The sequence below is a fragment of the Maylandia zebra genome, linkage group LG20, assembly GCF_041146795.1.
Source record: "Maylandia zebra isolate NMK-2024a linkage group LG20, Mzebra_GT3a, whole genome shotgun sequence".
Taxonomy (NCBI): domain Eukaryota; kingdom Metazoa; phylum Chordata; class Actinopteri; order Cichliformes; family Cichlidae; genus Maylandia; species Maylandia zebra.
In genome coordinates, this window is record NC_135186.1 from 22,046,222 (window position 1) to 22,060,996 (window position 14,775).

The window sequence follows — 14,775 nt, forward strand, 5'->3', positions numbered from 1 at the left end:
GCTTTGCTTTGAAAGAAATAAACAGAGGAATTTCCCCTTAAGAGATGGCATAAGCAGGCCACTATTGCAACTCTATCACTGAAGTAATTTCATGTCTCTTGCCTCCTATTTCACAGACGGAGGAACAAGAATAGAATAAGGCTTCATGGGAGGGACCGAAGTTTTGTGAGTAGAACAGGTTTTTGTGCACCTGCTGTGACCTGTTTGTCCAGCTCACAAACACACAGGGTGGAGGTGGACGGTGTGCTATGGTCGACCCTTGTGAAAACAGAACTGGATTAATGGTCTTCAGCTGTTCGAGGCCCCAACGCTATCTAAGTAAGTTTAATATTGGTAGGGGGACTGTCGACGAATAATTTAATAATTGTTTAATAATGTTTATTTACAGTATAATTTATTTAAATTATTAGCTTCCCTCGGTTATTAGTTCGCACTCACATGTATATTTAAAACACCCTTATCCCGAACAAGTCCAGCCGGTTATCCTGAGCTGTGGGGCTTTGGTGTGGGCTGTAACACGAAGCTAGCTTCCCAGAGCTGCGCGGTGGTGATTCAGCTTTGGCGACGGAGCTGCGTTCACCTCAGCTCACCTGCTGCTTTTAAAAATCCAAAACAACCCAGTCGGGAACGACTTTTTATTTTAGTATCACTGGTATTATTTGACTGGAGGTACCTTACAACGACGGTAAGTGACGTTAGCCGAGCTCCGAGCGCTTTGTAGCTGAATTTAAAAAAGGAGATGTGCTAGCTTGTGGCATCGCGGTGGTGGAGGCGCCGCGGAGGGAGGAAGGTCCGTGTTTAACCGGCAATAACGCTGTTATTCTGCAATAGTAATAGTTTATGTGTCTGTGTGTGTTATAGGCAAGCATGAAAATATTTAGATTAAGCCATATTTCGCGAGGGTTTAGATACATAATAAGCATGGTTATGAACATGTGCGTCTTTAAGGAAATTCATCCTCAAAAACTAGTTATTCTGCGTGGTTTCTCGTCTTTGCAGGTTGTAGAAAATGCACCATCACTGGAGCTACACATCCGCGTCTTGGCCTATTAATAACATTCCCCTAAGGAGGACAAATGAGGCTGCTGTGATCTTTTTGTAAGGGTGCCAATGTCACACTAGAGATTTACAGATCACGGTAAGAAAACTGTGATTTATTGGGACATTAAAGATAAAGCAGATGAGGTCATTCTTCAGCGCCACAGCAACACTAGCGGTCCATAAAGGTATATTTTAGTGATTTATTTGTGTTTTAGTGTGGATAATAGTAGCATGTGTGTGGCTTACTATCCCAGACAAGGAACAAGTGGGACAGTGAATATGGATATCCTGCATTAGGTCCTCAAAGATAAAGATACAGTACTTAGAAGTCATGCACAACGCTGCTCCAGAAATTGTGGCCGGATACCCGAGTGGAAGCGTGGTGGATAAAGATGCCAATCCAGAGACAACCTTGGGGAGCGCTTACTCTCCAGTGGACTACATGAGCATCACCAGCTTCCCCAGGTTGCCAGAAGATGACGTGTCTGGGGAAAATACCCTGAAATCCCGCAAGGATGATGACAACGTCCTGAGTGAGCAAGATACAGGTCAGACAGAAGTTATCAAAGAAAATCGTTTATCTCACACACAGTCATGGTTACAAGGGAGCTTTTTTTGTGATTTGCTGACTAATAGCATTTGGTATGGTGGTGCTGTGTCTCAGACCCAGATCTGTTTCTGAAGTCGGCTCGCCTCCAGCGCCTCCCCTCCTCGGCTTCAGACCTAGCTAGCCATGATGCTGTGTCGCTGCAGGAGACCAACAGAGACCCTTTTACAGAAGAATGTGCCTGCCAGCGAGATGGCTTGACAGTCATCATCACGGCCTGTCTCACCTTTGCTACAGGAGTCACTGTGGCTCTCATCATGCAGATCTACTTTGGAGATCCACAGGTAGGGTTGCATGTCATTTTTCTGTAGTCGTGTTGCAATGCTGTTGCTTCACTCAAATAAGTATGGGTTATTATAGGATTATGGGTGACTCCACATGCTTCTTAGCCTCCTTACATGCAAGCCTCTGTCATTCTGAATGTTTTTTAACTGCCTCTCTCCCTTTCTGCTTTGTCTACTGCAAGGTCTTTAACCAAGGAGCAGTGGTGACAGATGTGGCTCAGTGTACATCTCTGGGCTTTGACGTTCTTGAAAAGCAGGGCTCCAGCGTTGACGCCGCCATCACCGCTGCTCTCTGTTTGGGAATTGTGCACCCTCACACGTCTGGTATTGGAGGGTGAGTTATAGGAACAGATCAATCTCTGCTAAGCAGAACCACCATTAAGTATGAATTTGAAGACCACTTTTTGCTCTTTTGATGATCAGTGGAGGCGTTATGTTGGTGCACGACATCCGTAAGAATGAGACAAGGGTCATTGACTTCAGAGAGACAGCACCATCGGCAATCGACGAGAAGATGCTGCTGACAGACCTTCAAGATAATGTAAGGAATTACTCTGGAGGACTCTTTATTATACCTATATGGGGTTGCTCAGAGAGCCTTGTCACTCTTTTGATTATTTATGCACTGTTTACTTTGCATTGGCATTTCAGAATGGCTTGCTGGTAGGAGTTCCTGGCATGCTCAGTGGGCTGCATCAGGCACACCAGCTCTATGGCAGGTAAACAGCATATTATGCAGTCCTTTCTTCTTATGCCATAAATAGTTGCGGCTTTCTGGATTATCTGCATTCCTTTCTTCTTGGTTATTGTTTAATTCACTTTGTTTGTGACACTCCTCAATGAAACAAATCATTTTCTTTCATTGTTCTTTTAAGGCAAGAATAGCAAAAACTGATATTTTGAGCTGTTGACAATGACTGTGCTTCTCTCATTGTTCAGAACTTAAGCAGTGACTCATTGTGAATGTACACCAGCTGTGTTTAAAGAAAAGCCAGTAGCTTATTTTTGTCAGATTGTTAAGCCGCAGTTACTCTAATGCTGTGTAATTATCCTGATCCAGAGGCCTCGGCTGTTAAGAGCTAACCTGTTTGATCCGTTTAGGGAGAAAATGTGGCTTCTCAATTTGGCAAAATATACTCTTTGAAAATGAGGAGTGTCTGTATGAAACATATCATATTTGTAAAAGAAGGCAGACTTGTATGACCTTTGATTTCAACAGGATCCCCTGGAAAGATGTCGTTGCCATGGCAGCAGATGTGGCCAGAAATGGATTTAACGTTACTCATGACTTTGGTAAGTATAGGGTAATATATAGAACAAATTGCTTGGTGTGAAATCAGTGGGGGTGTTTTTTTTTTTAATCTCATCTGCCTCCCTTTTGTTCTCTCCACAGCTGAAGCTTTGGCAAATGTTAAGAGCCAAAACATGTCGGCTGCATTTCGGGATTTATTCCTACCCAAAGACCAGGTTCCCCTCACCGGACAGTTCACCAGACGCCTCGATTTAGCAGCTGTTCTCGATGCTGTCGCTGTTAAAGGGATATCAGAGTTCTATAGTGGAAATGTGGCTCAGAAAATGGCATCTGCAGTAAGGATAAACATTTTTTTCACCAAGCTACAGATGTGATTATGTAAGTGGTCATGAATCCTGCATAGTCTCAGTGGCGAGTCGTTTTCCCTCTCCTATGCTAAGTCACTGTTATACTTGCCCTCTTGTTCCCTGTACGACTCGGGGAAATAAGGCTTCAGAGAAATTCAACTTCACTGTGACTCTCGACTACCTATCTTCAGATTAAAATAAACACATTTTATAAACTAGAAGTATTGCTTCTTTTTGGAAGTACTTTCATGTCTACAAAATTAAAACATATAAGAAAAAGCTTACATAAATACAAAAATATTTAGTGCAGTATTCAATATTCATAGCAGTTCATGAGATAGCCATGACCTCTAATCTACTTCTTCCTGTTCCTGGGCAATAATTTCTATTACTTTTAGGCCCCTGAACATAATTTTTCATTAGTCTTGCCTCATATGTCCTGAAACGTGTCCATCACTGTTGGGTGTAACAGTTTTCAGTAAAGGTCTAGGTTCAGTAATAACATTACAGTTATTTGTACAGTTAGTCCAGTAATTACTTACAGGTATCGCTGCGCTAATAACTGTAAGTAATTACAAAAAATATATGCCTTTTTCTTCCTGTACACTTGCGCTGCAATCAGCTGATTTCAGTTTGTCAGAAGGGAAATGATGGAGCGGTCTCCACTCTTTGAGGAGTGGAGATGTTGAGACGACTTTTATCTTTACTGCACGTTTTTTTCTGAGAAGAGCAAAATGCAAACCACAGCATTTGCTCTTTGCAAGCATCTGGTAGGTAGTAATAGGTGTGTCCTCATTAATAATAACTAGAAAGCAATGCAACAAGTAGTGTAACAAATTACTTTCTCCGGTGAGTAACTGTGTGAGTAAAATACTGCATTACATTTCAGTAAAATAATGAACATTGTGTAAAAGAGTACTTTTTGGTGTGTGTAAATCTACACAAAATCAACATGAACTGGATTAGACATTTTAAAGAACTTGTTTAGAGCTGGGGATTAAAAACTAGTGGATTAGGTTTAACAAAAATAAGATGCAACAGTTGCTACTTCTTTTACAGCGCAGATTTCTTGGTTGCCAAGGTGATCCATCCCCACTTTGTCTGAACAATATAAGTGATGTCATGATTCAGGTCAACAAAGATGGATGATGACAGAAATTGCTTTTTTGTGATTGTTTCACATTTTGCTCTGAGACTGGGCTAAAAATTACAGATCTCACAACAGAAAATCATTACACGCAATTATTGTGACAGTGACTGGTGTAGATTTAATGATATTCCAAGCAGCACTAGCTTAATAAAATAATTCATTGCAATGAAATTTGAATATGAGTTCTCTAATTAAGCATAAGTTGTTGGGGGGTTTTTTTGTTTGTTTTTTTAACATGTGGGGTAGCAGGCATCACAGCAGGTTATACCAGACCTGATATTTTCAGTCTTCAAATGTTTGTTTGTTTTTTTTACTTTTTTCTGTAAACAAAATCATAAATTACACAATCTTAAATTAATCCTGAGATTCTAAATAATAGGGCTGTGCGATATTACCAAATATAAGATATTTCTCATCCCAATAACGATATATATATATATATATATATATATATATATATATATATATGTGTATATATATATATATATATATATATATATATATATATATATATATATATATATATACACATATATATATATATATATATATATATATATATAAAAATAGTGCTTTTTCTGTAAATTCTGTGAATCTCTGGCAAATCGACTTATGTGAAGTGTTTTCAGCTGGGCGTCATGTACCTGGAGTCGAGTGTTTTGACTGATGCATGAAGTGATATATTTTTAGACATAAGTTGTAACAGCTACCATTTTCTTTGTGAGTATTTATTACATGGCGTGCTGCAGAGGAAAGCCTGTTCTAACGTTTGAGTCTAGGGTTTATTTTGAGCACCTGATGCCTCTTTTTTGTTTCTTATCCGTAAACTCTCTCCATTCTCTTTCATGTGATTCTTGCATAGGTGGTTGACGAGGTTTGTCGTGTTTGAGTCCGTGTTGGGATCGGTTTGTGGCATAATTTGCATAGTTTTCTGGTCCGTGTCAGACTTTTCATAACCAAACCATGTCCATGCTACAGAGGTAGCCTCTTGTTTAGGAATAATGTCCTCGATTTGTTTTGACTGATCTCTCTGTTTGGAGCTATCTGGTTCTGCCTCATCTTCACGGGCTATGCTGGTATTAACAGTGTATTTTGCGACAACATGAAACAACGATAGCGTATAATTTCAAAAGATAGATGTTTTCATTTCGTCATCCAATATATTTCTTCATATCGCACAGCCCTACTAAATAAGCATAAGAGTAAGGTAAATGAAATGTTCCTGACTCTTAAAATGTCCAGTTAGTAACAGTAACACACAGGATAAAGAATACTCGCCTCTAAATTTCAGTTTATCCTTTCATTTTTTAATAGGTGAAAGCGAGAGGCGGAGTGCTCACAGAGGATGACATTCGAAACTACAGCTCAATCATACAGAAGCCAGCAGAAATCACCTATCAGGGTAAATACCAGTTCAGCTATTTTCAAGAACACAGCACTGATCTGAAGCAGTTCTGTGAACACAGCTTGTCCTTCCAGTATTTATTTAGTAACAGCCAGTTACATTTGAAGTTGACAAGGTTAAAGGGTTAAAGCTGGGTTGGGCAACATGTTTTTGGTATCATCAGACCGAAATCCGTAACAGCCTTTCAGCATATTGTTATTTAACCGATCTGTAAATGAACTGCACCGCCTCCGGGCTTCAGGCTCTGTTTTGCAGCTAGATAAAATCCAGCCCCTGACCAGACTTTGGCCTGTTTTTTGATCAGATCAGGTGTATAGAGTGAAGAAGTCCATGGCAGAAATGAGAGTTGGTGCCCTTGGCGAACACATTTCCGATGTATATCTATTCTGTCTAATGATCTGTTGGTGTTTCTGAAGGACACCACGTGATGGCAGCCCCAGCCCCACATGCAGGCGTTGCTTTGATCACTGCACTCAACATCCTTGAAGGGTACAACATCACCAGCCAGATGCCGAGGACCACTACCTACCACTGGATTGCAGAGGTAATGCAAAACAGTTTAGCACAATTTACAAAGCCTATTAAATGTGTGTAAAGTAAATTAATTGACAGGATTAAAAAAAATATGTTAATTATGCGTTAATCTTCCAGGCTGTGAAAATATCTCTGGGCCTGGCTAGTAAGCTGGGAGATCCCATGTATGACTCCACCGTTCCAGAGATTGTTGATAAGATGCTGAGGTAGATATCAGCTCCCACTGCCTTTTATATTTTATAAATACAGCCTAATTAAGTAAGATATTTTATTTGAACCCTGCCCTTTCTTTTGCAACCTTCAAGTAAATCCCAGGCTTCCCAACTTCGCGAGATGATCAGTGACTCTCAGGCATTCCCTGTCCAGCATTACACAACAACCTTTACCTTGGAGGATGGTGCAGCAGCGGCCCAAGTCATGGTCATGGGCCCAGACGACCTCATTGTGTCTGTAATGAGGTATGCAACCCTTTAAAAGGACTGTAGGGGATTTAAACAATCCCAAAGATGTTTAAGCGTTGATTAAAATTCATGAATAATACAAGTTAAGACTTTTTATACTCACTTCTGCTTGTTTTAGCTCGCTAAACAAGCCCTTTGGCAGTGGGATTGTGACTCCTTCAGGAATCCTTTTGAATAGCCAGATTCTGGACTTCTCATGGACTAATAAAACACAGAGCTCATCACCCAACCCAGTAACTACGACTTTTTTCTTTCAGTGTTAACGGATTTGTTCTTAACACATTTGCAGCATTTCTTATGGATTTTGTTTTCTTTTGGTTGGCTGTAGCATAACAACCTCCACCCTGGGAAAAGACCCATGTCCTTCTTGATGCCCACAGCAGTGAGGCCAGCCGTGGGGTTATGTGGCACATATGTGGCCGTTGGATCATCCAATGGAGAGAAGGCTCTCAGCGGCATAACACAGGTTGCTTGATTTCTGGAGGAATTTGTAACATTCATAGTTATTCTTATAAATGTGGAAATACACGTTGACAGAAGTTTACTTTGATGTTATTCTGATCCTTCGTAGGTGCTGATGAATGTTTTGTCTTCACGTAAAAACATGAGTGACAGTTTAGCATATGGAAGACTCCACCCACAGCTGCAGCCCAACACCCTCCTAGTGGACTGTGAGTTTTTCTTACTGATAACCTCTTTTATCAGGTTTGATCCAAGCATAACAGTGTTGGCTCACCATTACTGCTATGACATGCAGTATACACCATGCAGAGAGTCCTGTAGTACCCTTGCACCTCTATGGCGTTATTTTTGTTCCACTCTTCTGAGCGCACGCAAAAAAAATTTGAGCACACGTAAAAAAAAGTTTGCAGGTGCAAGTGTTGCATTTTGAGGAGAAATTTATTTTGAGTGAAGAAAAGCTGAATTTGAGTGAACAAAATTCATTGCTGCTTGCAAAAAATGTATTTCTGTGTTTGCTATTATCCACACACACACAATAGCAGCCCCTCTCGCTCAGTTTTTGCATTTGCGCTTGCTCACATTGTGTTGCTCGCGCTCTCAACATTTCTGCCTGTGCGCGCTCAATTCTTTCCGTTATATTTGTGCCACAAAACCAGCCAATCACAGACTTGGATGCAAAAAAATAAACTTATATTTTGAGAGCATTTGTGCAAATATGTGATGCCTTGATAAATCGAGCAGGTATTTGAAGTTTACACAGCACCATTCTCGCATGAAAATATCTTAAAAGTTTATTTTGTGACCCAGTAAGAGTAATATTTCAAACTCCGCCACTGCCTCGTTTGAGTTTTGGACGAAATGGATTTTGGGATATTGCATTTTGTCATTTCGAGCTGATTGGAGACCAGAACAGCCAATCAGATTTTTTTGCATCCAAGTCTGTGATTGGCTGGTTTTGTGGCACAAATATAACGGTGTACAGAAAGAGCTGAGCGCGCACGGGCAGAAATGTTGAGAGCGCGAGCAAAACATTGCGAGCAAGTGCAAATGCAAAAACTGAGCGAGAGGGGCTGCTACTGTGTGTGTGTGTGTGTGTGTGTGTGTGTGTGTGTGTGTGTGTGTGTGTGTGTGTGTGTGTGTGGATAATAGCAAACACTGAAATACATTTTTTGCACGCAGCAATGAATTTTGTTCGCTCTAATTCAGCTTTTCTTTGCTCAAAATAGATTTCTCCTCAAAATACAACACTTGCACCTGCAAACTTTTTTTTTACGTGCGCTCAGAATAGTGGCACAAAAATAACGCCATACACCTCTGCTTACGTTGTCTTTAGGTTGTGTTTTCTGTGTACACTATGCAAAGTAGAGGAGGAGCAGGAAAAGCAGCAGGTACTTCTGCTGTAATGGGAAGCAGATGCTGAGGTTTAGTGTTTCCATGGAACAGCGAAGTGTCTTGATTAAAAGATCAGTCTTCTGTAGTTTTAGTAGGATGTAGCATAAGTGGACTGGAGTGGTACTTTGTATAGCACTTCTCTGACTGAGCACTCAAAGTGGTTTTTACTACAAGCCTAATTCTTTCAGTCACACACATTCACACAGCGCTTCCATTCTATACCTTAAAGCACTATGTCTTACATTCGCACACACCCTCATACTCAGACTGATCCATCGAGAGCAACTTGGCCGATGATCAAACCACCAACCTTCCAATCAGTGGACGACCTGAGCCACACCCACCCCCTAAATCTTAAGGTCATATGTGGAAATTCCATAAGAATTTTGTTTATGAATAATAATATAGAATCAGTAGCCAATTCATTAGTTATACATAGACTAACCGATATTGGACTACAGAAGAAAAGCATTGCCTGCTCTGATGGGTCTTGATTTGCGCTGCAGCATTTAGATTCATACTTTGGCAACATGAAGACATGGATCCAGCCTGACTTTCCTCAACAGTTCAGGCTGTTGCTGGTGGGGATGATATTTTCTTGCCACACTTTGGGCCACTTAGTAAGAATTAAGCCTCATTTAAATGTCACAGCTTAACTGAGTATTGTTGGTAACTGTTATGACCAAAGTGTACACACCTTCTGATGGCTGCTAACTGAAGCCAGCCATTGATCTGGCTAATAATGAACCCACAGTTAACATGTCCACGTAATCTAGCAACTTGGTGCACGGGCTCTTAAAAAAGAATGAAGCTTGGCAGTTTGATATCTATTATTGCCTGGGAAAATTGTGAGGATGAATACTGTGTTACAAAAAAAAATTATCTGGTTTATACACTTTAATTCTTGTCCTCTGGCTCCATTTTTATAGCAAGAGGGACAAACTACTAACTGAAAGCTTCTAGATAGATCTAACCAATCTACAGCATTTGGCTCCAATCAGTTCACTAAAGAACAAAAGAAAAATGTGACCAGGTAATCTAGGTAGCCTGAATCTATTGGTATTAATTCAAAGGGATCCTAATGTAGAATCACGAATTATCATCTTGGTTGAATTAATAATGGATTGGATTTATATAGCACTTTTCAAGGCACCCAAAGGGCTTTACAATGCCACTATTCATTCACACACTGGTGGAGGCAGCCACGGTTGTAGCCACAGCTGCCCTGGGGCAGACTGACAGAAGCGAGGCTGCCATATTGTGCCAGCCTCCTGGCCAACACCAGTAGGTGGTGGGGTAAAGTGTCTTGCCCAAGGACACAACGGCCAGGACGGAGAGCCCAGGGATCAAACCGGCGACCTTCCGGTTACAGATACGGTTCCCAACCCCCTGAGCCACGGTCGCCCATGGATCAGGGGCAATAGTCCATCTCTCACCTACCAGAGCTTATTGACTGGTATATGAGCAGCAGAGTGATGATCATTGGCTCAATCAGAGCCTCTGCTAACTTCTCACTTGTCTTAATCTTGCCCTTGAATCCATTCATAAGTCAAAAGCCAAAAAACACGTGCTTGGTTACAAACATGATATACTAGGTCCTTGTAGAATTAGAGTTTAACCTAATTGTGATCCCACAGCTACTGTGTTTATTAGCTCAACATTATGTTAGTACCGTCTTCTGTCTCACACTTTCTCTTTCTCTCTTGCAGCCAAGTTTTTAGAAGAGGATGTGGAGGGGCTGGAAGCTAAAGGTCACAAAGTTCAGAAAAGAGATATTTTGTCATTGGTGGAGGGCACACGGAGAACTAATGACCTCATCATTGGAGTGAAGGACCCCCGTAGTGCAGATGCCTCTGCCCTTACTATGTCCAATATGCCTTAGTGCATCCGTCCAATTTTACAAACATATAATGCCAAGATAGTAAGACTTACTCTGTATGATGCCTAAAGAGGGAGTAAGAAGGCTGCTGATCAGATAAAAGTAGATAGGCAAAAGATTCTGAAAGGGATCCTCTGATACTAATTTGTTTTGCTCACAAGAATACTAAACTGGTCACCATCTTGCATATCAGTCACTCTGCCACATCCTCACATAACGTCCAGTCACGGTGTACATAGTGTTGAAAATGTGTGTTCAGTACCTTTACCCTTAGTGGCATCAGTCTGCAGCCTGCATTATGCACAGCAGGGTAAAGAAATGTTAGGTGTGCTCATTAATTATTATCCAACACACTCGAGGTCGGTGATGAAAACAGTAATTTTTAAAGGTTAGAAATTATTGGGAGTAGCAGCTAGTTGAGACCTGAGTGAGCGGTTTTATATAAATGAATGAAAGAAATGATGCCACACCATTTAAACGACACATGCATGGTGCAAAGTGCATATGAGCCATCGGATTGCTTTTCATCCTTTGCACTACATTTCACCATTAAACCAGATTGCGCGTGAGATCAAGTGGAGTGGTGAAAGTGATTAAGACGTGTATTGTCACGCATGAACAAGACTGTCCTGAACTGAAACACAGAGGCTAAAGCTTTTACTTTCCTGTTCGTTATATGGTGTGTAACTGTGATTTGATGTTGTTTGGTACAGCTGCTGCAGCTTTAACTGTTGCAAACAATCAGTGGCTCTCTGGACCATTTTTAAGACTAGCATTATATGTTGTACACAAATGTGATGAGACCGTCCTATCTCAATCGATTTCCTTCATCAAGTGGATTTGATTCAGTTTAAAGGGTTTTAAATATCAGTAGAGTGAACGTATTTAAATACATAATTTAAGAAATTTGAGTTGTTGCATCATTTTGTTCTCACTTTGAACCTGTGAAGGCTTTTTTTTTTCTAGAGCTGGGTGCACTTGTTCGTAAATTTGGATTGATCAAATTCTTTAGAGATGGAATGAATGTAATGACTATTTTTATATGAACATTTGTTGTGCTGTACACATTATTTTTACTGTTGGAGCAATACATTCACTCGGCACATATTTAGGAAGGGATGTTCTGTTTACTTTTTGCCTACTTTTGTTGTTATATTAGCCAGAATATTTGAGAAGCCAGCAACTTTTGTAAAGCATTGCACTTGTACACAAAATGGGTTTGATCTTTGCGTCCAGAACGGCCAGTGCTGACTAATCAAATTGGGGTTTTCACCTTGTTTTCTCCCTCACCAGTGCAATATGACTGTTGATACTTGTTTCCTGTACTGTAGAGTGCCATGCCTTAAGGCACACATTTGCACAGTCTGATGTTGCACCTGTCTGGTTTTTTGTTTGTTTGTTTTTTTATGTTTGCATTTGTTGCTGATTTTAACAAAGATCGGCACTGTTCAGACCCAACAAATAAAAAGCTTGCACACATCCTAAACAGTAATGATTGTTTATCTGTTTTTTGAGTCTTCATACACTGAGCAAAACATTTGAGCCACCACCTATTTCCAGCAGATTTTCTTGTAATTTTTACAAATTGGTCTTGAGCAGTAGCTCTCCAGGCTTTTTGGAGACTTTTCAAAGTGTTTCTCTGGACGTTACCACTCATTTTCATTCCTATCTGTTTAACTGAGGAATCTGTTTTTGTCAGTTAAACCATTTGACACTGACCTCTCAATCATTCAAACAACAAAAACCTTAGCAAAGGATTTTTAATTGTATCTTTACATGACTATGAAAAATGCAAAATATAGAAGTTTAATTGGCATAAAATTTTCTTTTAACATTTAACAAGGTGATTCCCAAAGTGCTGAAAATTTTGGTTATCTTGGTCCTGTGTGCAATGTGTCCCTAAAAAAAATTTGAGTAAACTGGATAAGTGGAGGACAGAAGAAGTGCCAGGCTGAGAAAACTACCAGATAAAGATTACCTTTAACAAAAAGAAAAAAAGGGCAGCACGATGGCACGGTGGTTAGCACTGTTGCCGCACAGCAAGAAGGTCCTGAGTTCAATTCCACCATCAGGCCGGGGTCTTTCTGTGTGGAGTTTGCATGTTCTCCCCGTGTTTGCGTGGGTTCTCTCCGGGTACTCCGGCTTCCTCCCACCGTCCAAAGACATGCAGCTTGTGGGGATAGGTTAACTGGATAATCCAAATTGCCACTAGGTGTGAACGTGCGAGTGAATGTGAGTGTGAATGGTTGTCTGTCCCTGTGTGTTAGCCCTGCGACAGACTGGCAACCTGTCCAGGGTGTACCCCGCCTCTTGCTCTATGACAGCTGGGATAGGCTCCAGCGCCCCCCGCGACCCTGAAAAGGATGAGCGGAAGTGGATGGGTGGAAAAAGAAAAAAAATCCCTGCAGTTAATACATCTACTGAAGCCTGATCGCAAATGATCTTAGTGGAAGGGTGTCATCAAGGAATCATTGAGAAGGGAAATGGGGAGAAAATGCTGAGGGATGTCAAATTATGCAAGACCTGAACTGAAAATCAGTGGCAAAGAGTTATATGGATGCATGAAAGCAAACATTTTCCAAGCAAAGTATAAAGAAATGAGGGGTGGGTCAAGGCTTTTGTACTGTACTGTACTGTATTTGACCAAAAACTGAAGGAATAAGGTAGACCCTGGTAGACCAGGGTTGGTTGTCACATGCTTTTCTCTTGCACAAACTGCTCTTTCAGTACTCCTTCAGTAACCATTCCTTTGTTCAATCAAAATGTGTGTCCTTCTCATTTTTGCAATTAATTGCAACAAAACGTAATTAACCATCACCAGCACTGACACTTTGTGACAACCAACCCCATAGCAGGTTTGGTTGTACCTATAGTTATTAATTGGGTTTCAATAAAAATTGTGATTAAAAAAAGAATGTGTAATGTTGTGAGGGGGTTTTCTGCCTTTCAGATAGAGCCATCAATAAGTTTGAACACCACCTAGTGTTCTGTGTATTTAAACTGTGAATTTGAAGCAGTGATAATTATTGTGACTTATTCTACATATGAGCAGTTAAAATTAGGAATTTGCAGTGTTTTGACAATGTAACCTTTATTAAAGCCACAAAAACAAATGAGAACAGATTCCACATTCATGAGTGTATTCTGAAGTTTTGTATCACTGATATCATTAAAACAGCCAGAATCTTTTTAAAATCTTTTTGTGCAGGATTTTTACCACAGGTAATCTACGCAATAGTAAACAAGTCAGTGTAAACATGTCAGAAGAAGAATGAAAGTCTGGATGGATGCTCAGTTATACATGTAAGGAAAGAGATGTATTTTAAAGTTCTAAAGATCTAGCAACCCTGTAACTTACCCAGGTCAATTATGACAAATGTACACCCCTGGACTGGTACAATATTTGTGAGATTATTTTTTTCAGACAACAAATTGGTCTGGCTATTTGTGCATGACTTAACACAAACCATTCTGCCAACCAACAAACAAAAAGATTTGTCATACCTGTGAGAACCAACCCTAAGACCAGTGAGACAACCATCCCCAACTGACCTCTTGTTAAACATTTTAACTTTTCTACCACCACGGCTTGTGAAAAACTGTTTCAAAGCAAAGCTACTGCTTTGAGCTTTTTAATAAGTGTCTATTTTTAATTACTAATATTATGGGATCTTTTAATACCAAAACAAAACAAAAAATAGTCGCACCAATTAAAATTACAAGATACAAGTGCAAATGTGTGATACTGACAGAATTCCATAGTGCTTTCTAATGTGGTAGTAACAAGTAGTGACAACCCCACTACTCTATTTGACAGAAAATGCCCATTTAAAATTATTCAGCTGGTATTTTACAAAACCGAATTATAAAATAATAATATTTATTATTATTATTACAATTTTAGAATGATGTAAATTATTTTTATTTACTTCAGTTACCTTTATTACAAAAAAACGTTGTT

At 40.1% G+C, this 14,775-nt stretch overlaps 1 protein-coding gene across 5 annotated transcripts; it reads left to right on the forward strand.

Annotated features, from left to right (window-relative positions):
* The first annotated feature begins 69 nt into the window (after positions 1-69).
* On the forward strand, positions 70-12,300 carry ggt7 (gamma-glutamyltransferase 7). Of its 5 annotated transcripts, none has more exons than XM_004545965.5 (17): positions 399-685; positions 1,000-1,226; positions 1,339-1,589; positions 1,706-1,932; positions 2,115-2,266; positions 2,356-2,473; positions 2,584-2,651; positions 3,152-3,225; positions 3,326-3,519; positions 5,996-6,083; positions 6,503-6,630; positions 6,738-6,826; positions 6,926-7,078; positions 7,200-7,314; positions 7,410-7,547; positions 7,653-7,752; positions 10,645-12,300. In XM_004545965.5, the coding sequence occupies exons 3-17, from the start codon at positions 1,373-1,375 to the stop codon at positions 10,815-10,817; spliced, it is 2,034 nt and encodes a 677-aa protein (XP_004546022.1). In that variant the 5' UTR covers positions 399-685; positions 1,000-1,226; positions 1,339-1,372; the 3' UTR covers positions 10,818-12,300. The 5 variants fall into 5 exon arrangements, with proteins under 5 accessions (XP_004546021.1, XP_076734325.1, XP_004546022.1 ...); XM_004545966.5 differs by having other exon boundaries at positions 1,000-1,138; positions 1,296-1,589; XM_004545964.6 differs by lacking the exon at positions 399-685 and adding an exon at positions 70-318 and having other exon boundaries at positions 1,000-1,589.
* The last annotated feature ends 2,475 nt before the right edge of the window (positions 12,301-14,775 follow it).